Below are 26,951 nucleotides of genomic sequence, written 5' to 3'. Positions count from 1 at the left end.
TGGCCACGCCATGCAGCATGTGGGATTTTAGTTCCCTGACCAGGGATCAAACCCATGCCCTCTGCAGTGGAAGTGCAGATTCCTAACCACCGACCGCAAGGGAATTCCCATATTATTATTCTTGTATCAGAAAATAAAAATAAACCTGTCTTAGCATGATTCTATATTGACTCAGTCTTTCAATATGTATTGTTGAGAATCTATCAGACAGTAGTACATGGGAATACAAAGATGCATTGCAGCATAGCATAAAAATATAAAGTAGAAGATTATAATAAGTATCATAAATTATAAAGAAAGTTATAGTGAAGGTTTACCTATTAAAATATGCAAATTACCAAAATTGAATTATCAAATAAACTTATAAAGTTTAAATGCTTATGTTTTCAATTATTTTTCCTATTTCTTAGTTTGATAAGCCCCATAAGAAAACTCATTTGTTCTTCAAGCCTTTTTATCTGTTGAATGGAACCACACTTCTAGCTTTATTATGAAAATTTCAATATGTCATTTCTATGATATTTTTATACAAAAATAAGGGCTTAGTCCAATTACAGTTTTATAAATTGTATTTTACACAATTAAGCTCTCTTGGTTCTTTAGACTTCAGCTCTCAGCCAAGATGTAATAACGAGAACCAGACTAACCCTACTGCCTGAAACAACTTAAAAAAAAAAATGGACAAACTATGTGAAACATGTTTTCAGGTGTTACACATCAGGCAGCAGAGGACAGTGATCCCTGAGAGAGCAAAAGCAAATGAGGTGAACCCTATGATTGCCCCAGCTTATTGCCTGGAGTTTCCAGGCTGGAGTACAGGGAGGAGGAACCTAGGAGGAGCCTAATGGATTTCCTGAATTAAAGAGCTGAGAGTCTGGGAAGGCCAAGGTGGCTAGAGTTTGCAGGGCAGAGTACCAGAGAAGAAACAGCTGCACTGGAAGAGGCTTCCAGAGATCAATAGATGGTCCCCCTCAAGTCTGCAACTGAGTACTGATCAACACATGTGTTTAAGAAAACTACCTGAGGCCAAAGAAAGAACCACCCTAAAGGACAGAGGGAGAAAATCCTCAGAGGTCATATAGGACCAGGACTAGTCAGCCAGAGTGGAAAACCTTATAATTCAACCTTGTGATGCATCAGTAGAGTAATTAGAAGGGTACTGCCTGAGTAAACGTGCAGAGCCAGCCCAATACTAATGAATGTATCGGCCCCACCTAACAAAACTTAAAAGCAAGTCTCAAAAGGAGCGAGCTATTTCCAAGTAACTGCACCCCAGAAAAGAGCTCAAGAATACAAAAATATCCCAGCAATCAACAAGGTAAAATTCACAGGCTTCCCTGGTGGTGGCCCAGGTTTGATCCCTGGTCGGGGAACTAAGATCCCACAAGCTATGTGGCACAGCCAAAAAAAAAAAAAAAGGAATGGGATTAGTAGGTTAGAAACTACAGAAGCGAAGATTTGTGAAGTTCAATATATAGCAATAGAAATATGATCCAAACGCAGGGAGAAAAAAATGCAGAAAAAAGGAGAGAACAGAGAGGAGGGGAACAGAAAATTTAAGAAATAATCACTGAAATTTTTCTAAATTTGATTGTAACTATAAATCCACAGGTCCAAGAAGTACAACAAAACTTAAACACATGAAACAGGAAGAAAAATACCCCAAGGCACATCATAATCAAATAGTTTTACAACCAATAGTAAAGACAAAACCTTGAAGCAGCAAGAGGGGGGAAAAAATAACACATATGTACAAAAGAACAAATACAAGAATGGCAGCTTTTGTACAAGAACAATGCAAGCCAAAAGACAGTGGGGCAGAATCCTGAAAGCAAAAAAAATTATTAACCTAGACTTCTATACCTGGCAAAAATAGCTTTCAAAAATGAAGAAGAAGGGACTTCCCTGGTGGCAGAGTGGTTGAGAATCTGCTTGCCAATGCAGGGGACACGGGTTCAAGTCCTGGTCTGGGAAGATCCCATATGCAGTGGAGCAACTAAGGCCGTGCGCCACAACTACTGAGGCCACACGCCACCACTACTGAAGGCTGTAAGCCTAGAGCCTGTGCTCTGCAACAAGAGAAGCCACTGCAATGAGAAGCCTGTGCACTGCAACAAAGAGTAGCCCCCGCTCACCACAACTAGAGAAAGCCTGTGCGCAGCAGCAACGAAGACCCAATGCAGCCAAGAATAAATAAATACATAAATATTTTTTAAATGAAGAAATAAAGAATTTTTCAGGCATAAAAAAGCAAAAAAAAAAAAAAAAATACCAGCAGAGCTGCACTACAGGAAATGTTAAAAAAAAAATCCTTCAGGCAGAAGAAAAATGATACCAGATGGATATCTAGATCTGTGCAAAGGCAAGAAGATTATCAAAAAGGGAAAATAGGTGGCTACATGTAAAATAATTGTTTTCTTATTTTTAAAATCTCTTTAAAAGATAATTGACTTTTTAGAGAAAAAATATTAACAATGTGTTATGGGCTTTATAATATATATAGAAGTCAAATGCATGAAAACAACACAGATTGAGGGGAGGAAATGGGAGTACACTGCTGTAAGTGTCTTAAAGTATATGTGAAGTGGTAAACATTATTTAAAGATAGACTGTGCTAAGTTAAAGATGTATACTATAAACCCTAAAGCAATCACTATTTTTTATAAAAGAGTTATAACTAATAAACAGAAACAGAAGTAAAAAGGACCCTAAAATGTTCAATCCAACAGAAGAGAGAAAAAGAAGGGGACAGAATATAAAGCAAAAAGCAAGATGGTAGATTAAACACAAACATATATCAACAATCACATTAAATTTAAAAGGTCTAAACACTCCAATTAAAGGCAGAGATTATCAAATTGAATAAAAATTTTTAAAAGACACAATTATTCTGCTTATAAGAAATCCACTTTAAATATTAAGACATAAGTAAGTTAAAAGGAGAATGGAAAAAGATATACCATGCTAACACTAATCAAAAGCTTTTGATAGTGGCTATATTATTATCAGACAAAGTAGATTTCAGATAAGAGAATATTACCAGGGATAAAGAGGGACATTTCATACTGATCAAGAGCCAATTAATCAAGAGAATATAACAACCTTACATGTTTATGCACCTAATAACAAGGCTTCAAAGTGCATGAAGCAAGAACTGCAAGAAGGAATAGATAAATTGATAATTATAGTTGGAGATTTCAACAACTTTCTCTCTGAAATTGACAGAACAAGCAGAGAAAATCAGTGAGGATATAGATGATTTGAATAACACTGTCAAACAACTTGATCTAATTAACATTTATATAACACTTCACCAGCAACAGTAGTATATACAGTCTTTTCAAGGGCACGGGAGCATTTATCAAGATAGACCATATTCTGGGCCATAAAACAAGTACCAATAAATGTAAAAGGATTCAAATCATACAAAGTATATTCCCTGACCACAAAGAAATTACTTAGAAATCAATAATAGGAAGGTATTTGGGAAATCCCCAAATATTTAGAAATTAAATAACATATTTTTGAATAACCCATGGGTCAAAGAAGACATCAAAAGGAAAATTAGAAAGCATTTGAACTGAATTAAAAATGAAAACACAACATAGAAAAATTTACGAGCTGCAGCTAAAGAAGCACTTAGGGGAAAAGAAGGTCTCAAATCAATGATCTACCGTTCCATTTTAAGAAACTAGTAAAAGAAAAGAAAATTAAACCCAAAGGAAGCAGAAGAAAGTAATAAAGATAAAAGCAAAAATGAAATAGAAAAATAGAGAAAATCACTGAAACCAAAAGCTGCTCTTTTGAGAATATGAAGATGTCTAGGGTTTCAAAAACCATTAAATAACAGTTGCAGTTATGATCGTGAAGCTTCTATTTTTGGTAACTAAGAAAACTAGACCAGAAACTATGGGAAATATCTAGTATTTGTATGTGTTTGGGTGCTGGCTCATGCCTGCCTGATCTGCTTTCTGAAGAACATGAAAGATCTTGTGTGCTACTGAAGAGAAAGAATCCATAAAGCCATTTGAAATGTATTACCTATTTTTACATAGGTATTTATACAAATGTGTGTGTTCACATACTCCTCATCAAGAGTGCAGAACTGGTGGTAAGACCATCTTGCTTTCTTTATTTTTCTAAACCCTATTCCCTATTTGGCTTCTCCTTTTAAAAAATGCTATTTGGAGAAATCATTCATTCATTTATTCGTTCAACATAATTATGAAATGCTACAATATGCCAAAGACTGTGGGACATGCTGGGGGACACAGCTGTTCACCAGACAAACAAGATGCCTGCCCACTGAGCAGAGTCTAATGTGAGATACAGACAAGTAAATAGGCAATAACAATGTACTAGTGTAAAAATGCTGTCATGGAAAGAGCAAGTGCCAGAGGAGTCCATGGGATGGGTAATCAACTTGGACCTGAAATATTCCTCAAGCTAGCAGCTGAAAAGTTTTTTTTTTTAATGTGATAACTAAGTTTCTCAAATTATTATGATTCAACACAGGCAATAAAATTTTAGGTACAAAGCAATATGTCAGGTATGAGTTCAATACTGAAAGAATTCCTTGATTGTTACGTACCAAATACTTCCTCTACTTCTTATTCTGTTCACACTGTGTTAATAGTCTGTTGAAATTTCTATCTCAGAGTATAAATAACACATATAGCATACAATTTTTACTAATTATCAGTATTATTGAGAGTTTTTTTGTAAGTATTCTAGAAAAGAAAGAACATATAGGTGATTCTAACTTGTTCACAACTTCTTAAAGATCTCTTTGTTTTAGTGGGGCATAAGAAATGGCAGAACCTAAACCAAGAATCCAGATCCTTAGGCAAAGTTTGAGGGATTCCAGGATTAGAGAAGTGAGACAAGACCAGAGAAATGTGAAGATTTCAAAGATTATGTAGGAAAGGGTCCATGATTCATTCAAGAAACTCAGATAGCTTTTAAAACTATGTATTCCTTTAACTCTTGATTTTCTCATTTGGAAATGTGTCAGGATATTATTATAAACTTCCATATTCTAGCTACAAGATTGTACATTGTGATGCTATACTGAAAAGTTGGAAACAACTTAGATGACTAACAGTAGCAGTCTGGCTGAATAAATTATGTCATCGCCACACAATGGAATTCTAACCAGGTTTTAAATTATGTAGTGGTGTTTCTCAAAATTTATTGTGCATCAGAATCACTTGGAAGGCTTGTTGAAGCACAGATTTCTGGGCCCCACCTCCAGAATTTTTGATTTGTCAGTCTGGTGTAGGGCCCAAGAATTTACATTTCTAACAAGTTTCCAGGTTGATACTGATGATATTAGTCTGGGGGCCACACTTTGAGAACTACTGACATATGTAGAGTTATTTTTAATGATTTGCAAGAATATTCACAAGGTATTGCTAAGTTGAAACAAAGTTGTTTATTATATTCTATATGTATACTATAGAAGTTTAGATGGAAAAATATTATCAAGCTGGTATCCCTGGTTGCCTTTGAATGGATTGAATTGTAGTTTTTTAATGTCTTCTACATTTTTTTTTTTTTTTTTTTTTTTTTTTTTTTTGCGGTACGCGGGCTTCTCACTGTTGTGGCCTCTCCGGTTGCAGAGCACAGGCTCTGGACGCGCAGGCTCAGTGGCCATGGCTCACGGGCTTAGCTGCTCCGCGGCATGTGGGATCTTCCCGGACTGGGGCACGAACCCATGTCCCCTGCATTGGCAGGCGGACTCTCAACCACTGCGCCACCAGGGAAGCCCGTCTTCTACATTTTGAGTGACAGATTTTTCTGTAATGAGCATAGTATTAATCACTAAAACATAATCAAATTTCTTAGTTAAAAAAAAAAAATCATGCAATCCTGGCCAATGGCACTAACAAGCTGGAAACATCAAAGTGCGCTTGACCCTAATCCCCCTCTGGCTTTTTAACTCTGTCTTGTTAGGAGTGCATCTCCAGAAGCAATCACAGGCAGAGGAACAGCGATGGGCCCATAGGTACATCCAGTTCCTGATGGGGACAAAAACAGAAGAGGCTGATATTATATGGAGGGCTTCTACACTTTTTCTTCCTTCATTTAAGTAGTGCCATACAGGCTTCTTCTGGGGATATTTGAAGAAAAACTGGGTGGGACCCAAAAGGCGACCTGCCAGAAGTTTGAAGCATCTGGATTGGCACACTCTTTGTTTCCTGACACAGGGTAGATCCATTTCCCAGGGTATCAGATTAAGGCGTCTCCTTTCTGGAAAAAAGATTTCATGGTTTAAATTCCCATCCACTTTTGTGTCTGTGGCACTCTGCTGTCTCCTTTCCAGCACGCAGCCTCAGGGGTCATGATGTCCGTTCCCTGCTGATATCAGCGTGCCAACTGTGGTGTCATGCACACCAAGCACAGAGCCGCCATTCAGCTTCCACAGTCTGGGTCCAGGAAGCAAAAGAGCTTCTAAGTTCCTACAAACCTTGACAGATCTTCCTGTAGTCTTGCATGTGCTGAACAATTCTCACGGGGAGGGAGAGAGAGGGAACTAGGGTAAATGTCAAGGGTAAATATGTTCCAGGAGCAGAGACAGCAAACAGTTGCAACCCATGTTCAGGAAAAGGATGGGTGGGTGTCGGTGTAGTATGCAATAGACTTTTCAGTGGAATACTTATTTAGTTAGCACTGGTTACCTTTTTCCATGTCTTTGCACCACTGTGGTTGATAAATTGGGAGGTAGCCACATCACTGATCTTATTTAGAGCGAGAGTTCTTCACAAATGTCTAACATAATGCCAGTGTTTGAGAGTCATATGGAAAATAAACCCCATGTAAAGCTCACAATGGATTCGATGCTTTTTTAAAAAAATTTTTAATGATTCAAAATATGAAATCATGTTCTGATTTAGGCTGTTGTTAAAAGAAAAAGACATTAATTCTATATTGACTTTCAAATAGGTGACATATTGTTTATTGGAAAATTTTATTCCATAATATGTTGCTTTCTACCACTTTCCATGTGAATAAATGGTGCAGAATATTGTTTAAGATACAACTTTTTTAAGTTTTGCAAGTTCAAAATTAGCTACATATGCAGATACTGGTTAATAATTCATTATTTGTAACTATTGCTTTAATACAACTTCTTACTTGTCCCCTTCTGGTGCTATGACATGAATTCAGTATGTGAGTCTGTTTAGGACCCTGTAAAAGGAAGTTATTTGAAATTCTCACCTATTATTTGAATGCCAAGAACAATGTTATAATTAATCAATTCATTTACCAAAAATTTATTGAATACTTATTCTGTGCCAGGCACTGTCCTGGGATACACCAGTGACTCTGCTCAAGAAGTTTACATTCTAGGGACTTCCCTGGTGGTGAAGTGGTTAAAACTGTGCTTCCACTGCAGGGGGCACTGGTTCTATCCCTGGTCTGGGAACTAAGATTCCACATGCCACGTAGCAAAAAAAAAACAAAAACAAGTTTACATTCTAGATGGGGAAGACAGTAAAACATTAAGCAACTACAACTAAAATGTGCAGGTGGTAATAGCACTAAGAAAAAAAAAAAGCAGGGCCATTATAAGGACTTTGTATTTTATTCTGAGAGAAATGGGAGGTCTTTAGGTGCGTGTAGATCTAAGCAAGGACATGGTCCAATTTCTGTTAATAGAGAATCACTCTGGCTGCTGGATGGAGAATTGGCTATAGGAGGCCTAGTGCTGATTATCACCTTCCCTTAAGTTATATTTCATTGAGAATAGCTCTGTACCAATAGACCAGGAGATGTGATCCTACAGAGTAGATTCTTGCCTTTTCATACTTTCCGTGCAAAAGCAATTTATAAAATGAAATTTTCCTATCCAAAGTATTCCTTAAAGAAAAAAATTTTTTTTCTGGAAAGTTACTTTTAGATACATTCTCTCTAAATGGGAGTTTATCCAAAGCTTACTTTTTAATAATTACTTTACTTTCATACTACAGTCAGCCCTCTGTATCCACAGGCTCCACATCTGCAGATATGGAGGGCCAACTAAGGGACTTGAGCATTTGCAAAATTTGGTATCCAGGGGGGCCTGGAACCGATCCCCCACGGATACCAAGGGACGACTGTATGTGGTTATCAAAATATTTCTGTTTTTTTGACATATTTTTAAAAAGCCAAGAGATGCTTAAGAATTTTTCAGAGGAGCTTTGTATTTCTTACTATATAAATCAACAAGATTGATTAAGGTTTTTTTTTTTAACTGCATAATGAGGTGTAACAGTGTTGCCCTCCTTATAATAATGCTTCATGTTACATTATATTTATATTCATTGGTTTCCATGGGCAGTGATTTCCCTTTCCACTAACCTCTACTCCTCCAAAGTAACAGGTCCACTAGAGAATTTGCACCACCCCACCCCAAGGCCCACTTTATTGCCCCTGTATAATGTATAGACTCACAGACATATCCAAAGTCTGTCCCTTCTGAGCATTCCTCCCACTGGTTTCCTCCTCAGAACTAAAGCCTTAAGTTGCCTATAGAGTCTGTCTATAACCTGCACAATAAAAAGTCTCAATACTTAGTTACACCTTGCATTTAACCAAAAGTTCTGTTAACTAACTTGATCAGGTACATTACTCACTGCATTGGGTTCAAGTGACTTCTGACTAATTTTAGAAATCAAATCCACCCTCAAAGGGTTGTATATTTACTTCCAGTAAAAATATTCCAGATGCATGCCACAAGTTGCAAGGCAGATCCAGAAAAGGAGAACCCAAAATACTCATAGCGAAAGTGGTCCCAATTAATAACTGATGAGTCTTTGAAAGGGTCATACCTCATTTAGAAATATAAGTGCCTGGATCTTTTTTTTTTTGGTGGTACGCAGGCCTCTCACTGTTGTGGCCTCTCCCGCTGCGGAGCACAGTCTCCGGACGCGCAGGCTCAGCGGCCACGGCTCACGGGCCCAGCCGCTCCTCGCGGCAGGTGGGATCTTCCCGGACCGGGGCTCGAACCCGTGTCCCCTGCATCGGCAGGCGGACTCTCAACCACTGCGCCACCAGGGAAGCCCTGGATCTTTACTTTGCAGTCACTTCCTAACTGGTCTTCCTGCTTCTATTCTTTACCCTTTATAATCCATTCTCCTCGTAGAAGCAAGAAAGAGTTATCTTTTTTAAAAATGCAAATCAGATCACATCACTTCTCTGCCTGTTACCTTCTAATAGCTTCCCACTCCAGTTAGGATAACTCTACCACGGCCTTTAAAGGGCTGTCTATTCATGATCTGTCATACGTGGCCTCTGTCCTCCTCTCCACTGTCCCCTTGTCGCCTGAACTCTAGTCACACTGGTCTTGTTCTTCCTTGGATAAGCCAAGCTTGATTCCACTTCAAGGCCTTTAAACTGGCTGTTCCTCTGCCCAGAATGCTCTTCCCCCAAGATCTTTGTATGGCTGCCTTCATCCCAAGAGTCAGATTTCTGCTGATTACTCAATTTATACTTCTTCTGCATCCAAACAGGCAGCACATCTGTTCCTTGGAATAACAGGGCAGCTCTTCCCCAGGGGTGATCAAGGTCTGAAAACCTCTTGTTATCTTATCACTTGCAGATAATAAAAGGTATAAATCAAACCAGGACTACATGGGGCAAATAGTTCAGGGTTTGCACACAGTCCTATATATGCACAGCATTTTCTTTTTCTTTACAGGTTATTTTCAGAGCTTTGTCACCACCGTATGATGTGGAGAACCCTTACAGTGCCAAAGTGCAGGAGCAGCTAAAGATCACCAACCTCCGTGTGCAGCTGCTAAAACGACAGTCTTGTCCCTGTCAGAGAAACAGCCTGAATGCAAAGCCTCAACATTTCACACACTATGCAATCTATGATTTCATTGTCAAGGGCAGCTGCTTCTGTAATGGCCATGCTGATCAGTGTATACCTGTTGATGGCTTCAGACCTGTCAAGGCCCCTGGAGCATTCCACGTGGTATGTAAAACAAGTCCTCACTTACGAAAAAAAAATCATTTGGTAGTCTAAGTTCCCTTAGAGTGAGTCTGTGCTTACATGGTTCTTCTTCTTTCTTCCTCTGCTGATTCACTCCTCCGACTCCATGCCCATCCTATAAAGTGCCTATGAACTTGTTTTTTAATCTTCCATTTTAGAATTATAAATAGTCAAGTATGATAACCAGATTCCTTGGAAAACATCCATGCCAGTTTTTAGTACCATGACTTCCAGATATAAAGTGTAAGGTGAACAGTAGGAGAGGTTGGCATAATCATATTTGTGGCATTATCACACGGAAACCAGCTTTGACAGTAAATGGGTACCATTGTTAAGTAGATTTTAGAGTGGAAAAAATAAGAACTTCAGTTTAACGCCCAGTATCTTTTGCTGGCCAGCCAGTAGAATAAACAATAATTTTCCTCTGTAAAGAGTAGCCTCTCACCCTAAGGCAGACTTAAATGCTCTTTCCTCTAGGCTCACACTTCTCATTGCGCTTTCCTCTGAACTTTTACTTGTTTGCATCTCCCAGGAGATCATGAACTTCCTGAGGACAGGGACTGTGTGATCTTCAGATCCTCAGGACCGGGTGTATTTCCTGAGCCAGAAGAAGGTGTTCAGTACGTGTTTGGTTGAATGATAGCAACATAGGAATAGGGAGATGATGACAATTACTGTCATTGTCCTCACCTCATCTTCTTCCAAAAAAGGTACATACAGTGTGGCTCAGACAGCAAGTACCTTGTTGGGATGCATCCAGAGCTATGAATGAGGATTAGGCAAGGAGGAGAGCACTCTAATTCTTTCATTTTATATTTTGCTCTGATACTTCTAATCAAACCAAACCAAAAATAAATAAATAAAACTTAAAAGGCCTCAGAATATCCTTACTTCATTACTTAAAGAGTAGACTTACACATTTGTCTTCTTTCTCCCAGCCCTGATATAGATAGGGCCGTGAGGGACCATGAACCAGTTAGCCAGCAGGATAGTCCGTGTTAGCTGGGCTGAGTTGCTGGGGTGCAGAATAGCATTGGCGTAACTGAAATGACTAGGACAATAGCCAGGAAGTTACAAAAATAGAAACAATGCTATTACTTCTAGAAGTGGATCTGGGGCTTCCAAGTTGAAGGAAGTGCAATACTCATTCAACAAACATCTACTAGTTTCCTACTCATTAATGGATATTTGAACCAATATTGCTTCAAATAAAGGATGGAATAATTTGTTATACCTAAGTTAATTGGGTTCAGGTATTATTCAAATAGAAAATAACCTAGATATTCTAGATACATGTCAACCAACTAGACTGAAAACAAGAAAATCTGCATGAGGTAAGATGCTGATAAATTTCTGCCATTATATTTAAGTGCATTAGCGAAGGTGAGTCTGCCAGCTGCAATGTACTGAATGTTTGTGTCCCCACCCCCAAACTTGTATGTTGAGACCCTAATCCCAATGTGATGGTATATGGAGGTGGAGCCTTTGGGAAGTAATTAGGTCATGAGAGGGGAGCCCTCATGAATGGGATCAGTGCTCTTAAAAGAAGAGGCCAGACAGCTAGCTCTGTTTCTGCCATGTGAGGACACAGTGAGAAGTCTGCAGTCTACAACCTGGAAGAACGCTTTTACCAGTACCTGACCATGCTGACACCTTGATCTCAGGCTTCTGGCCTCCAAAACTGTGAGAAATAAATTTCTGTTATTTATCATCCACCCAGTCTATGGTACTTTGTTCTAGCAGCCCAAACAGACCACGACACTGGCGTTTTGTTTCCTCAACTATCTTTGTAATCCAAGCCTTATAAGATTATTTCAGGGTAGAGTCCTGAGCAAAAGGACAGATACAAGCTTAGAGGCCCCCCAAACATGGCCCAGAATAGGCCATATTTGATTTGTCTCATGACCTATGAGACAACCTGAATGGCTCTGGTCAACCAAACTAAATTACCAGAGTTCTCAAGAGGCTTATAAAACATTCATGAGTATGCATTTAGAAGCAATAGTTTTGAGACTTCCCTGGTGGTCCAGTGGTTAAGACTCCACGCTTCCACTGCAGGGGGGCATGGTTTCGATCCCTGGTCGGGGAAATAAGATTCTGCATGCCACATGGCCAAAAAAAAAAAAAAGCAGTGGTTTCTTTTTTTTTTTTTTTTTTTAAAGTAAATCCTCTGAATGTAAACTTTCAAGGAGTTAGCAACACTTTCTTAGGCTGAAGAGAAAATTCTGGAAGATTTTATTATATGCTCTGTGTGTATGCAAATACACTGTCCAGGGTGAGAGCCACTGGGAGTGGGTATCTCGCATCTGCTTCTCACCCAATAGCAGCAATCCCATCATCATCTCCTGTGCCCGGGACAAGGTGGTCAAGGTATGGAACCTGGAATACTGCAAACTGAAGTCCAACCATATCAGCCCCCCGGGCCACCTGAACACTGTGACTATCTCTCCAGATGGATCCCTCTGTGCTTCTGAAGGCAAGGATGGCCAGGCCATGCTGTGGCACCTCAATAAAAGCAAGCACCTTTATATGCCAGATGGTGGTGACATCATCAATTCCCTGTGCTTCAGCCTCAACCACTGCTGGCTCTGTGCCACCATGGGCCCCAACACCCAGCTCTGAGACTTGGAGGGCAAGGTCATTGTAAATGAACTGAAGCAAGAAGTTATCAGTACGAGCAGCAAAGCAGAGCCACCCAGTACACCCCTCTGACCTGGTCTGCTGATGGCAAAAATCTTAAAATACAACTGTTCTCTACAATCTTCTGTCAGCCTACCAAGGCTTGGACAGTGGTGATGGTAACATGGATGTTTGGGCTGTGCACCACTTCATTCAAGAGGGCATTCACGTTTGTCTCTGCTGATACTATGCCAAGAACATGGGCTTACATGGTGAGCATGTGGGAGCCTTCACTGTGGTCCTACAAAGATGCTGAGGAAGCCAAAAGGGTGGAGTCACATTTGAAGATCTTGACCCATCCCATGTATTCTCAGTGGAGCCCTGACTTGCCTTAACCATTGTGACCAGCCTGGATTTGCAAAAACAACGGTTGCAAAAAGTGAAAGGCATGGCCAACTGTGTCATTAGATTCGGATTCAGCTTGTCTCAGCCTCAAGAAAGAGGGCTTCTCCCACAGTGGGCAGCACATCACTGACCAAATTGGCATGCTTTATTTCACAGGGCTAATGCCTGAACAGGTAGAGTGGCTGACCAAGGAATTCTCCATCTACGTGACAAAGGTCAGCCACGTCTCTGTGGCAGGGTAGCCCAGAAAACTGGGCTACCTCGCTCATGACATCCACCAGGTCACCAAGTGAGTTCCCCGATGAGAGGGAACGGAGACAACCTTCCTGTCTTCTGCCTCTGCAGTTGTGAGAGTCGCACGGAGGACGAGGGAGGGTGAATCATCTTTTTCAACTACAGTGCTCAACACTCGGCAATGTGTTTCTCAGAAAAGAACATGTAGTGAAATGGGGCAGAAACATCCATGGCTGGTGTCCAGAACTTTGTGGCTCTAAACTAAATCTTCCCCATCCTTATATTTCCGGCTTTTCTGTAAGAATTTACATGTGAAAGGAAGTCCGAGCCCCCCCAAACCTCCCAATCACTCCATTGTAATATTTCAGAAGCTTTAACTGAAGCGCCCTGCAGTGTCGGGGGTTCCTCTGTGGATCCAGCATGTGAAACAGCCCCTGTCCGAGGCTTCATGAGAAGACGGAGCTCTGACGTTGACCGTCAGCCTGTTCTCCAGTGGTTGAGGAACCTTGACAACAGATCATATTACAGAAATCGTGTTCTGTGAAAACCAGTAAGTCTGCTGCCACTGGAACAAGAAAAAGAAAAGATGCCGTCTCCTGTCTTATATAAGTGAAAAGAAAGAAAGCTCTCCTCTTTAATACTTGCAGGCATTTTTAATGTTCCTCTCTTTTCCCTTATCACTGCTGTTCTTTTCCTTAGAAAGATCTAGAACTAGCCTAGATTTTCATCCTGTTCTACTACTTGATGGACTATCAGGATTTACTTACTTGAAGAATGAGGAACATCATTTACTGCTCATCCCATACCCTCACCTCTCTCAGCAAGGAGCAGTGGAGAGTAGGTAACTGCACTTTATTTCAGCAACCTCTTCAGCGATTATTTCCTGTCAGGATGTGGCCTCTGGCCAGTCGGACCTCATACTTTCATTCAGCATGTTTGTGCAGTCACTCATTTCATATCATGAGTAGGCCAATGCAGTGTTGTACCAGAAAAGAGAATTCCCTGGGCTTTGGTGTTAATCTTTGTGTGCTGCCAGCTAGGCTTAGGCTTTACCCTTTGGAAAGGTAACCTTCATCTGCTCTAGTCATGTAGACTTATTGCAGCTTGGTTACTCTGTTACACTGAAGTTACTGTAGACCCTGCCCCCGCCACCCAAATAGATAACTATCAACCTAAAAAGAGGATCTGGATAACCAAGTAAAGGGGATTGTATAGGAAGTGTTTCTCCATTTCAAAAGGATGTTAGAATGAGAAGTCTCCGTCTTAGAAGACCCTGTGGGATGGAAACCTCATTTCCTTACTCATCTCAGGCTCCTTTGAAATTGGAAGCCATTTCTTCTTAAAATAATACTCATCTTGTGACATCCTACTCCCCAGCTTTCATACTGATTTCAACTTCTGCAACAGTGGTGGTAGCCCCCAGTGCTGTAACTATAGCATGTACCAAAACCAGGCAAGACCAAGTCACACGTGGAGCTAGGGCCAGGTAAGGGGTTAGAAACAGGTAAGTGGCCAAGGCCATGATGGCTTGCAGGGATCTGGTTCCAGAAGAATTCCTGCTGTCTCTACTCTCTTTTAAAAAAAAAAAAAAAAAAAAAAGCCGTAAGCAATTGGACCAGCAGAGGCTTATGACTGGAAATGTGAATGGTTCTGGTTTCAGATTTTTCCCATCCCTAAGCTTAGGTGCATTTTATTTTCATGTATATTTTTTTCTGGATTATAAAGAGTTGGTATTAAATTTGGACATAGTTGCCTGTTTTGAATGTGATATTTTTATCCCTATGATTGCTTAACTGAGCAAACTGCACATTAAAAGCATAGTCTTTTGCTTTATTAAGAGCATGGTCATAAGGTCAATTGTCCTCCCAAATCTGTGTATCTGTGAACACCATTCATTATACATATGCAGCTGTAAATAACCAGATTCATAAATTGTGTCTGCAGAACAGAAGGTAGCCTCTTAAGAGAGTATTCTTTTACTAGTCAGCTTGTCATAGGTATGTGTGTATAAATCTGACTTTCTTTAGCACAGTTTTTCTTTTTTCTATTTTTCTTTTTTTTTTTTTTTTTGCGGTACGCGGGCCTCTCACTGTTGTGGCCTCTCCCATTGTGGAGCACAGGCTCCGGACGCGCAAGCTCAGCAGCCATAGCTCACGGGCCCAGCCGCTCCGCGGCATGTGGGATCTTCCCGGACCGGGGCACGAACCCGTGTCCGCTGCATCGGCAGGCGGACTCTCAACCACTGCACCACCAGGGAAGCCCCCTTTAGCACAGTTTTTCTTTATATCAGTCATTCTCAAAGTGTGGTCTCTGCACCAACAGCATCAGGAGTACCTGAGAACTTGTTATAATTGCAAATATATATCCAGTCCTACTGAATCAGCAATTCTAAAAATGGGGCTCAGGAATCTGTGTTTAACAAGCCCTCGGGTGATTCCAGTGCTTGCTAAAGTTTGAGAGCTGCTGCTTTATAGACTATGCCAAATCCCCTGCAGCCAGTGTTGTGAGGATGAGTAATTAGTTAATGAAATCTAGTTTTACGGGCTAGAATTTTTGATGGCTGATGGTAGAGAACTAGGGAAGTTAATGGAAATGATACTTAGTCTGTTTCTTAAGCTGTATAAGATTTTAGGGCCATTTTCCTTCTTTGGAAGAGCGGGGTAGGAAAAGGCATGAAGTGGGGAACCAGTTCGCAGCCTCATTTACCTTTAAATACTCCTCCTGTGTCTTTTAAAGTAGTACCACCTTTTCCATGTTTCCCCTTCTTCCCAACCCATTCCATTTAGCCGTCACCAGTTCAATTTTTCCTTATCTGTTCATGTCACTAGAAGGCAGAACAGCACAGTGTTTAAGACCCTAGCATTGGAGTCAAATAGATCTGGATTTGACTCACCACAGCATTTACTAAATTAATGTCTCACTGAACATCAGTTCCCTAAGAAAATGAGAACACTGTCTACCTTATATAGTTATTGTGAGACTTAAAAATATGATAGCCAGTGCCTGGCATATGGTGGCCTCTATCAACATTGCTGTTGTTATCTTGTATTATCTCAGCCTTTTCTACCACATTTCTCACAGACACTTTCTCCCCAGTAGCGACAGGAATAAATCATAGTGTATGTGCTTTTTGACATGTTTACAAGGCTAGAGGTTTTGTGTCAAGGAAAACTGTACTTTGATTCCAGCCTGCTGGGATCCCAGAAATTATGTGAAGAGGAGATCTTAAGCTTTTTCTCCTTGCAGCTGGGGAGAACTGATGTAGTTCTCTTTTTCCCAGCAGCTGGTGATTTTACAGCTGTTGGATGATGGATGGTAATAAGAAGGAACATGGAACGTTTCATTGTTTTACTAAAATATCGTTCATTGGATAACAAGAGGCCATAGAATGCCGTGGAGAATTGTTTAAATGCCTTGAGTTACACTAAGGTTAAAGTGGATTTTTCTTTTGTAACCAGAAACTCATTATACAAGAGTGTCAACATTTTGACTAATGTGTTCTAAATCTAAAAGAAAACATTGAAACCTATGGAACCACAATGTGGGGTTTGAGGAAAATATTACTTGGCCTACCTAGCTGTGTAAGGCAAGTTTCAGAATCATTCATATAGTTTCATTACAAAAATTTTCCTAATCTGAATCTGAATACATTTATTCATGTATTTATATTTGCACATCTTATATGTCATGTTTTATACATTCAGGACAGATTTAAGACCATAGTTTTCTTTTTAAAAATTCTTTATTGTATTGTGAATAAGCCAAATGTACAGTAATAATTAGAAAGCTCTTGGTTCTTCAAGGTATTAAGGAAAAGAGCAGAGCATTTAAAAAGTCAATAAAGTTATTAAATGAGAATATTAAATCAGAATTTTAAAATATTTTCATATAGCAAACATGCATGTATATTTGGAAATGAACATCTATAAATTAGTGTCAGGTCTTCTCAGCAGAGAAAAAATAATTATCATGGATTATAAATACTGCTGATAATAGTTACAATTTATTAAATGCTTATGGTGTGCCAGGTCTTGTGCTGTCATGTTACAAATGTTATTGAATTTAATCTTCACAACAACTGCATGAAGTATCATCATCACTTTCTTTCATAGATGAGGAACTGAGGCCTGAGGCTTGGGAATACTAACTGATTTCCCAAAAGTTAATAAAAAGTAGAGCTCACGTTAAATTCACCACCCCTTCTCTTTTTGTTGTTGTTGTTGTTAAAAACTTAATCGGTACTTAATCTATACTTGATATTATGCCAAGAACAGAGTAAAAAGGGGGAGAAAGCACAGGAGGGCCAGTGTGGTAGGGGTGGGCTCAAGCGATTGAGTATCATCATGGATCATGGAATCTAAACTGAGCAAAGGGAATTCCCTGGTGGTCCAGTGGTTAGCTTTCACTGCCGAGGGCATGGGTCTGTGCAGCCCAGCCAAAAAATAAATAAAAAATAAACTGAGCAAAGAGGGAAGTGAGGACACAAGAGAGCAAACACTATTCCCACAACCAAAGTTTCCTTGTTTTATATTTTATAAAGCCCTTTCCCATGCATTATTTCACTTGATCCTTACTACAATCCTAGAATATAAGCATTTTTGTTTCTCTTTTGCAGATAAGGGGAACTGAGGTACAGAGATAAGCATTTTTGTTTCTATTCTGCAGATAAGGGGAACTGCCTTTAGTCACAGTGATAGAGAGCAATTTCTCACATTCAGAGTTCTTACTACCATACCCTACCTCCACCACCAATACGGTACCAAGAAAAAAACACTCATTAAAAAGATGATTTTTATAGGAATAGGTAATCTATCCAAGTCATCTAATTTCTGTTGAACCAGAAATTATCATTGATTCTCTCTTCTCTTCTATTCATTACTGAAATGGCCCAAAGGGAAGAAAGAAAGAGTAAAAGCAGTAAGTTTGGAAAATCTACAAAGAAAATAATTCAGAAGTGACTATCTTTTGGGGGGTATGAATCATCTTTGATCAGTATCTTTGGTTTTATTGGGAAGAGGGATTTCTGGATCTACCATTCTTTACTTCCATCTGTAGCCATAACTCATTTTCACTGCTAATGAAAGGCAGCAGCACTCCCAAGCAGTTCACTTGTCACATTAGACCAGGAGGGATGGGTAATCCTATCACCAAGGGGCGTGCAATGTTGTATTCCTAATATTAACAAAATAGAAACTGTCAGCTTGATGCAGTTAGTGTGAGACTATTCTCAATTCTTTTCAAGGTCTTAGAGTTCTTCTTTCAATACTCCTATGTTAGTATAGTATAACTTTGCCGGTAGTCCCTTGGCAGTGAATAACTACATAGAAGGTGTACAGAGTGTCCTTTATACTTCATTTACTACCTTGTGTTTCCTAGTAGCAGGGCAAGTCAGTAAAACATGTTCATGGCTGCAAATTGTTAGTGTTTTGACTATAAGACTGCAAATGAATCAAGCCTTATTTTCCCTCTAAACAGTAAGACAACACTCTCATTTAATGGCAAAAGTTGCCTGAGATTACTCTTTTTATTTGATGATTAGGAAACCAGAAGACTTTAAACCTAGAGGCGTTACAAAATAATTTTTGCACTCAGGAAAGGAATTCCCTGTGGGGTTCCTTTCAAGGGTTCCCCCAGAACACTTAAGTATTTGTTTATAGGCTTTTGACTACTTCACAGAGAGACTGAAAGATAAAAATACCAGAAAGCTAAAATGTTAGTGTGAGAGCTGACATCTCTGAAAGTAAAATATAAGCCAATAGGAAAGTAAGGTTGATTCTCCAAATAGTATAATATTTGTACATTCAACTTTTCATGAACATGCTTTACAGAAAGTGAATCACATGTATTTTTAGGTCAAAATTTGGGCACTGTAAGGATACAAAAATGAGTTTCTATAACAGGTTTAAGCTGCTAGTTCTATAAACTGGGAAACAACAACTTAAATTTGACATTTTTCCTACTGTAAAATACTACTCAGATATTCAAGGCATATCTCACTTTGCAGATTTTCTTATGAATATTTCCTTTTCAGTCCAGTACCATTTGGGGGTCCATCCTGTGGATAGCTGGGAGCCTAGAGTCAGATCTCTGGATCTGGAAAGCCTGGTCTCCCTGTTTAATTGCTAAGATAATGGAGTGAGTGGAGGGTGAAGCTACATGGAAAGGGAAAAGCTGAGGTTACAGATATCTGACTTCTGGTTCACAACCCCAGGTCTCATATCTCTGTGGTATTTCATTTGTGTCTTGCCAATTTTGTAAAAGCTGGAAATGTACTTCAATTTGTCTTAAAACAATTACATTCAGTAGAAGATAAGTTGTAATTTAAGTCTTGTTCCCTCTTATGAGGCAAATTTTAGTTACCAGACACATAAGGTTAAAATACACACACACACACACACACACACACACACACACACAGACAGACAAGTATATAGATATATATAATAATTATTCCACAAGATGGAGAAACCTCACAGCCATTTCAAATAGTGAGGAAGACAAGGTCTCCTAATCTTGGCATTCAAAACATTAATACTATAATTAGAGCTAGAGTCATCTTAGCAATGTAAATATTTAATGGAATAAAATAGTACATGTGTGGGGATACAAAAGTAATATGGTATTTGTTAATTCTTAATAAGATTTTAAAAATCATATGGAATTCTGATACTTTTTAAACTCTCGAGCTCTTTAGATGGAAAAAGCAGAGAAAATTATGGTTTCAAAACTACAATATATTATATATGGAAATGGAAAAATGATTACTTTTTCCTACTATTAAATATGTTATATATACAAACAATTATGAAATTTGTAAAAGTAAACACTGATCAAGTGTCTTTGTCCTTCATTTTTGCATCTCTAAGGGCACCAGTACCAGGCATGTAACTTAGTTGGCTCAGTCAGCTCTCAGAATTCCTGAAGGGCAATGGTTTCATTGTTTCCCAGATAAGCCCCTAGTAGGCATTAAAATGAAAGGAAACATGGAATTGTAGTATTTCCATATGCTGAATAGAGGCTGATGATCATAATTGTAGTATATTTATCTTCTGATTCTCATTTGTAATTTAATTCAATTCTCATAGGTAATAAAAAGTGAATTACACTTTGACACCTAACTTCACTACCATGCAAAGCAAAGAATTACAGCCTATTTTGTCAAACAAGTAGGTTATTATTGGCCTTGACACAAAGCCCCAATCATTCCTCAGACCTCCAAGAGTCCACTGTACTTATCACGATTAAAATATTTACTTCACTGTATTATTTGCTTACATATCCAGCTTTCCCTATCTGCTAAACTATCTGATTTTTTAATGGCAGATACTGGGATAGTCACAATATCTAACATATAGTGGGTTCAAAAACTCCCCAGTCAACATATGAATGAATTAATCAATGGCATTGAAAAAATAAGAGATTCATTTCAGATAATAATGTTAAAAATATCAATAATAATGACTGTTCTTGATTGTGTCACACATCTACATACATTTTCTCTTTTAATCCTCAAATACATGGAGCCAGTACTATTATCCTTATTCTATAGGTAGGAAACTATGTCTTGTTATTAAGGAATTTACCCAAGATTATTGAGAGCAGGGATTGGAAACCCCATGTATCTAATTCCAAAATTTATTCTCTTTATGTCACATTTTCCACATAATGCTAAGAAGAGAACCCAATTTTAAAATGCGCAAAGGTTTAAATAGGTATTTTTCCAAAGAAGACATGCAAATGTCCAATAAGCCCATGAAAAGATGCTTGACATTCTTAGGCATTAGGCAAATGCAAATCAAAACCACAATGAGATACTGATTCACATCCACTAGAATGACTATAACCAAATAGACAGATAATAACAAGTGTTAATGAGGATGTAGAGAAATTGGAACCCTCATACATTGCTGGCAGGAATGTAAAACGGTGCTGCTGCTGTCTGGCAGGTCCTCAAAAAGTTTAACATAGAGTTATTATATGATCCAGCGGTTCTACTCCTCAGTATCTGCCCAAGTGAATTGAAAACATATGTCTACACAAAACCTTTTACATGAATGTTCACAGCAGCATTATTCATAGGAGCCAAAAAGTGGAAACAACCCAGTGTCCATCAACTGATGAATGAATAAACAAAATGCGGTATATCCATACAATGGTGTATTATCCAACCATAACATGCTACAACGTAAATGAACCTTGAAAACAGTATGCTAAGTGAGAGAAGCCAGACACAAAAGGCCACATATTGTATTATTCCTTTCCTATGAAATGTCCAGAAAAAGCAAATCCATAAAGACAAAGTAGGTTAGTGGTTGCCAGGAGTTGGAGCTCAGGGAGGAATGGGGAGTGACTGCTTAATGGGCACAAGTTTTCTTTTTGGGGTGATGGAAATTCTCTGGAATTAGATGATGGCAATGATTGCACAATTTTTTGGATATTCTAAAAACCACTGAATTGCATGCTTTAAAATTGTTAAAATGATGAATTTTATGCTATGTGAATATAATCTCAATAAGAAAAAATCAAAAGCTAAAAAACAGACCAACCAACTCATGGCTGGTTATAAAGGAACTTTACAAAATGAATATCTTTCTTTTCAAGTCCCAGTCATTAAGCCGACTGTTTTAAAAAGCAGTAGCTTTGGATGGATGGGTATTGAAGAAAACCAATTCTTTCGGTATCTGTGGTTGTTGTTCCTGGACATATTCAAATGATCACAGATGTGGTAATGACTGCTTTCTGATAGAGTTGCCAAACAAGCATAAGTTTTTTTTTTTTTTTTCGGTATGCGGGCCTCTCACTGTTGTGGCCTCTCCCGTTGCGGAGCACAGGCTCCGGACGCACAAGCTCAGCGGCCATGGCTCACGGGCTTAGTTGCTCCGCGGCATGTGGGATCTTCCCGGACCAGGGCACGAACCCGTGTCTCCTGCATCGGCAGGCGGATTCTCAACCACTGCGCCACCAGGGAAGCCCACAAGCATAAGTTTTTAATATCAGTACTTCCACCTTAATCTTTCATATGAGCATACTCAATAACGAAGACTATGTTTTACAAGATTCACCTGGAAACAAGCAATTTTCCAATATGAAAAGAAGCACCTGAATGAATTAATTCAACAACAAAAGACTATGGAAGAAAACATGCCCTAGCAACTGGCTTCTTGTACTATAATCAGGGGCTCATTTATCTTAAGTCAACTTTTGTAACACCCTCTGCACTGTATAGAATACTGAGTGACAGTTAAACAGAACTGTCAAGAAAAAAGGAAAACAGTGGGAAATGTGAACTAGAATGAATTTTTTAAAAAAGAGAGAAAGAAAGAAAAAACTTTGTATAAGAATGCAAAAAAGAATACAAAATTCCTCGGTGACAAGGAATTTTCCTTTAAAATAACCAAAAGCTATGTGAATACATTGAGCAAGTGAATGTCAATGGGGTGAAAAGTACTTAATAATCCCCCACAGCATTTCTAATAGAATTTACCTGGTCCCCAACTAATTATAAAAACCCATCTAAATCCTCAAAGACATTGAACAAAACTCCACAAGACCTTCTTTCTTGCATCAAATGCTGCTTGACAGCTAAGTTGCTTACAAAATGAGTTCTAGTTTTTCCCTTCACTTAGTTTCTCAGGTTCTTGTCTGATAGTTTTAACAGCATAGGAGAAGTTATACATTGTTAATTCTACTTTTGCTATTTCTTTCTAAAATTGTTCAAATTAAATAGATACTAAAAAATTGAAATTGATATGATCCCCTTTTCCCTCCAGAGATTTTATCATAAGAAGTTATTTTAGGTGTTTGTGGGAAGGAAAAAGAAAAATCTTCCTGATGACATCACTGTTCTAAGATGGAAGCCTCTAATATTTTAGGACTCTCTTGGGAGTTCTGTTCCCTGTTTTGCCACTGATTTGTGTTGTGACCTTGGAAAAGTTTAAATATGAAAAGACGAGTGCAAAGTGAACTTATGAAAACAAGACTTAACTGAGATCAAACGAAGAGCAGAGATGGAGTGGGTCACACGGCTATGTATGATAGCAACTGTCCCCGTGACTCAACACAGTAACGCAGGCAGTAATCAGGCTTGAAAGAAATTTCAGACGCCTTAGCTGTATACTAAGATAGTTTCTTATATAGTATTTTAGGAAAGTCAAAGTTTGCCTATAAAAAAGAACTGCAGCAACACTCTAATGATATTTGTCAATCTTCTCTTGTTCTATATCTTGACGAAATTGTAGCTGTTATAGAGGAGAAAAGGAGCTAATTTGATATTATGAGGCAATTCCTTAGATACACTGAAATAAATGTCTTAAAATCAAAGTACCTTTCTTTATTGCCATTGTACACACGCAAATCTGAAACCAAATTATGCATGTAACCTAACTTCATTTGTAGGATTTATCCAAATAAATATACCTGTTGGACAGACATCATTTTTAAAAGCCCAGTAGTCAGAAACAATTCTTAAAACCCACTGGGAAAAAAAAGCAAATAAATAGTTCTATGTAAGGAAGTAATGATAGAAAAAAAATCACATAAATTGGTGATAGTATGATCTTATCTAAATGTAATCTTCATAAGCTTCCTGAGCATCACAATTTTTAGTTTAATGCTATTTTCACTTTTATGGCAGAAATATTTATTACAGTCCCCACAGGAAAGATAAAGTGCCTGATGAAATTGAAAAAAAGAAGCTAGTAGAATTAATCTTGTGAAAATATGAGACATTCAAAACCCATTTAGCTATATAAAGCGTGTTGAAATTCCACTTTTAGAAGTATATCCTCAAGTACTCTAGACAGAAGAACTTTAGGTAACATGTGGAGGATAAGGAATGGCAGTGTTAAAGGATACATTATGTTTTTAACTTATTTATTTAAATGTATTTATTTATTTGTGGCTGTGTTGGGTCTTCGTTGCTGCATGCAGGCTTTCTCTAGTTGATGTGAGCAGGGGCTACTCTTTGTTGTGGTGCACGGGCTTCTCATTGTGGTGGCTTCTCTTGTTGTGGAGCACAGGCTCTAGACACACGAGCTTCAGTAGTTGTGGCACGTGGGCTAAGTAGTTGTGGCCCGTGGGCTCAGTAGTTGTGGCTCACAGGCTATAGAGCACAGGCTCAGTAGTTGTGGCGCATGGGCTTAGTTGTTCTGCTGCATGTGGGATCTTCCCAGACCAGGACTTGAACCCGTGTCCCTGCATTGGCAGGCGGATTCTTAACCACTGCACCACCAGGGAAGTCCCAAGGATACTTTTTTATTTTTTATTTTATTTTATTTTTTGTGGTACGTGGGCCTCTCACTGTTGTGGCCTCTCCCGTTGCGGAGCACAGGCTCCGGACGCGCAGGCTCAGCGGCCATGGCTCACGGGCCCAGCCGCCCCGCGGCATGTGGGATCTTCCTGGACCGGGGCACGAACCCGTGTGCCCTGCATCGGCAGGCGGATTCTCAACCACTGTGCCACCAGGGAAGCCCCAAGGATACATTTTTAAAGAGTAAAGCCATGACTGTCACACAGATATAAAATAAACGTGTCAACCATTTTACTTAACTCAGTAATTAATGAGGGACCAGTAAGACCTTATAACTGCTTCAAAGGAAAATTCGAAGAACCACACATACACTGGCAAATGAAGAAATATACAAAGAGCTGCAAAATAGGTCAATACGAAGGGCAATGATCAATTGCATTGTCAGACACAACTGATTTGCATTTCTATGGACAAGAGTTATTTGAATTATTGTTCATTTTCTACAACTTACAGAGTTATACAATGGTTCAGTGATAATAAAATGCAGAGATGGGCAGAAGACCTAAGTAGACATTCTCCAAAGAAGACATACAGGTGGCCAACAGGCACGTGAAAAGATGCTTAGCATCACTAATTATTAGAGAAATGCAAATCAAAACTACAATGAAGTATCACCTCACACCAGTCAGAATAGCCATCATTAAAAAGTCTACAAGAGCGGATGGGGAGACCAGCAGCCAGGAGACAGAGTCGGAGGTGGAGCGCTGCAGCCATGCAGGCGGCAGACGCGGACGCAGGCACAGGCAGGATGGCAGGCGGCGCTGAAAGCCTGGGCAGCCAGGGGGGCAGGGCCGGCCCTTGCAACGGGGGTGCTGCTGCCGCTGCAGACAACGGAGCTCTGTGTGTCGCGCCGGCACAGAACTCTCCGGGACCGGGTGGACACCCTGCACCCACGGCCAGCGGCCACGCGTATTCGCCCTAAGTGTGCCTTTCCCGTCCACCTTGGAGGCGGAGATCGCCCGTGGCTCCCTGGCCCCAGATACCGAACTGCACCATGGGACTGTTGGGAAGGAGCTCACAGTAAGCGGCAGCGTCCTGTCGGTCCACTGGAGAGCTGAAGATTCCCACATCCTCCAAACTTCCATCGTCACCTTTCTTGACCAGCTTTCTCTGGTGATACGGACCATGCAGCGCTTTGGGCCCCCTGTTGCACGCTAAGCCAGGGCTAGAGAAAGGGATTAAGGTCTAAACTTGTGCTCCTTTCTAGACAGTGCATCCCTCCTAGGGCAGAGATTCCTGTAGTAGTTGCCACTTTATTATGGGGTCCTCATCTTTGCCTCTACTGGCCCTTGGGTGCTGAGGGTTCACTAGTCTTGTTGGGTGCTTAAATGTTTCTTAACTACTGAAAATAAAACTGAGCTACAAAAAAAAAAAGTCTACAAATAATAAATGCTGGAGAGGGTGTGGAGAAAAGGGAACCCTCTTGCACTGTTGGTGGGAATGTAAATTGATACAGCTACTATGGAGAACAGTATGGAGGTTCTTTGAAAAACTAAAACTAGAACTACCATACGACCCAACAATCCCACAACTGGGCATATACCCTGAGGTAACCATAATTCAAAAAGAGTCATGTACCACAATGTTCATTGCAGCTCTGTTTACAATAGCCAAGACATGGAATCAACCTAAGTGTCCATCGACAGATGAATGGATAAAGAAGATGTGGCACATATATACAATGGAGTATTACTCAGCCATAAAAAGAAACAAAATTTAGTTATTTGTAGTGAGGTGGATGGACCTAGAGTCTGTCATACAGAGTGCAGTAAGTCAGAAAGAGAAAACAAATACCGTATGCTAACACATATATATGGAATCTAAAAAAAAGAAAAATCGTTCTGAAGAACCTAGGGGCAGGACAGGAATAAAGACGCAGATGTAGAGTATGGATTTGAGGACACGGGGAGGAGGAAGGGTAGGCTGGGACGAAGTGAGAGAGTGGCATGGACTTACGGATACTACCAAATATAAAATAGATAGCTAGTGGGAAGCAGCGGAACAGCACAGGGAGATCAGCTGGGTGCTTTGTGACCACCTAGAAGGGTGGGATAGGGAGGGTGGGAGGGAGACTGCAAGAGGGAGGGGATATGGGGATATATGTATATGTATAGCTGATTCACTTTGTTATACAGCAGAAACTAACACACAATTGTAAGGCAATTATACTCCAATAAAGATGTTAAACAAACAAACAAACAAAAAACTGAATCACTTTGCTTTACACCTGAAAGTAACACAACATTGTAAATCAACTATGCTTCAGTTACAAAAAAAAAAAAAAAAAAAAAAAAAAGGCAGAGATAACCCACAAAAGTATGCTAGCCAGAACACTTAGTCTTTTTTTTTTTTTGGCGTGGGGTTGGGGGGGGAGGCAGCATTTCAAAGTTTATCTGAATTTTACCA

General features: G+C 39.5%; 1 protein-coding gene and 2 pseudogenes across 5 annotated transcripts in view; all 3 read left to right on the top strand.

The window, feature by feature from the left end:
- The window catches only part of NTN4 (netrin 4), a 111,103-nt gene that overhangs the window by 30,487 nt on the left and 53,665 nt on the right, over positions 1–26,951 (top strand). For 3 of the 5 annotated variants that reach the window (XM_059080285.2, XM_059080284.2, XM_067009916.1), the window contains exon 3: positions 9,683–9,961. The exons of the other annotated variants lie outside the window; for them this stretch is intronic. In XM_059080285.2, the coding sequence (XP_058936268.1) occupies positions 9,683–9,961 (279 nt within the window). The remainder of the gene's footprint in view (positions 1–9,682; positions 9,962–26,951) is intronic. 5 annotated transcript variants of the gene reach the window in all.
- On the top strand, positions 10,947–12,993 carry LOC136792315 (small ribosomal subunit protein RACK1-like; annotated as a pseudogene).
- On the top strand, positions 25,207–25,898 carry LOC131766250 (EKC/KEOPS complex subunit LAGE3 pseudogene; annotated as a pseudogene).

This window comes from Kogia breviceps, chromosome 12, assembly GCF_026419965.1.
Source record: "Kogia breviceps isolate mKogBre1 chromosome 12, mKogBre1 haplotype 1, whole genome shotgun sequence".
NCBI lineage: Eukaryota > Metazoa > Chordata > Mammalia > Artiodactyla > Physeteridae > Kogia > Kogia breviceps.
The sequence above is the reverse complement of the archived record's forward strand: the minus strand, read 5'-3'. Positions and strand labels throughout refer to the sequence as shown.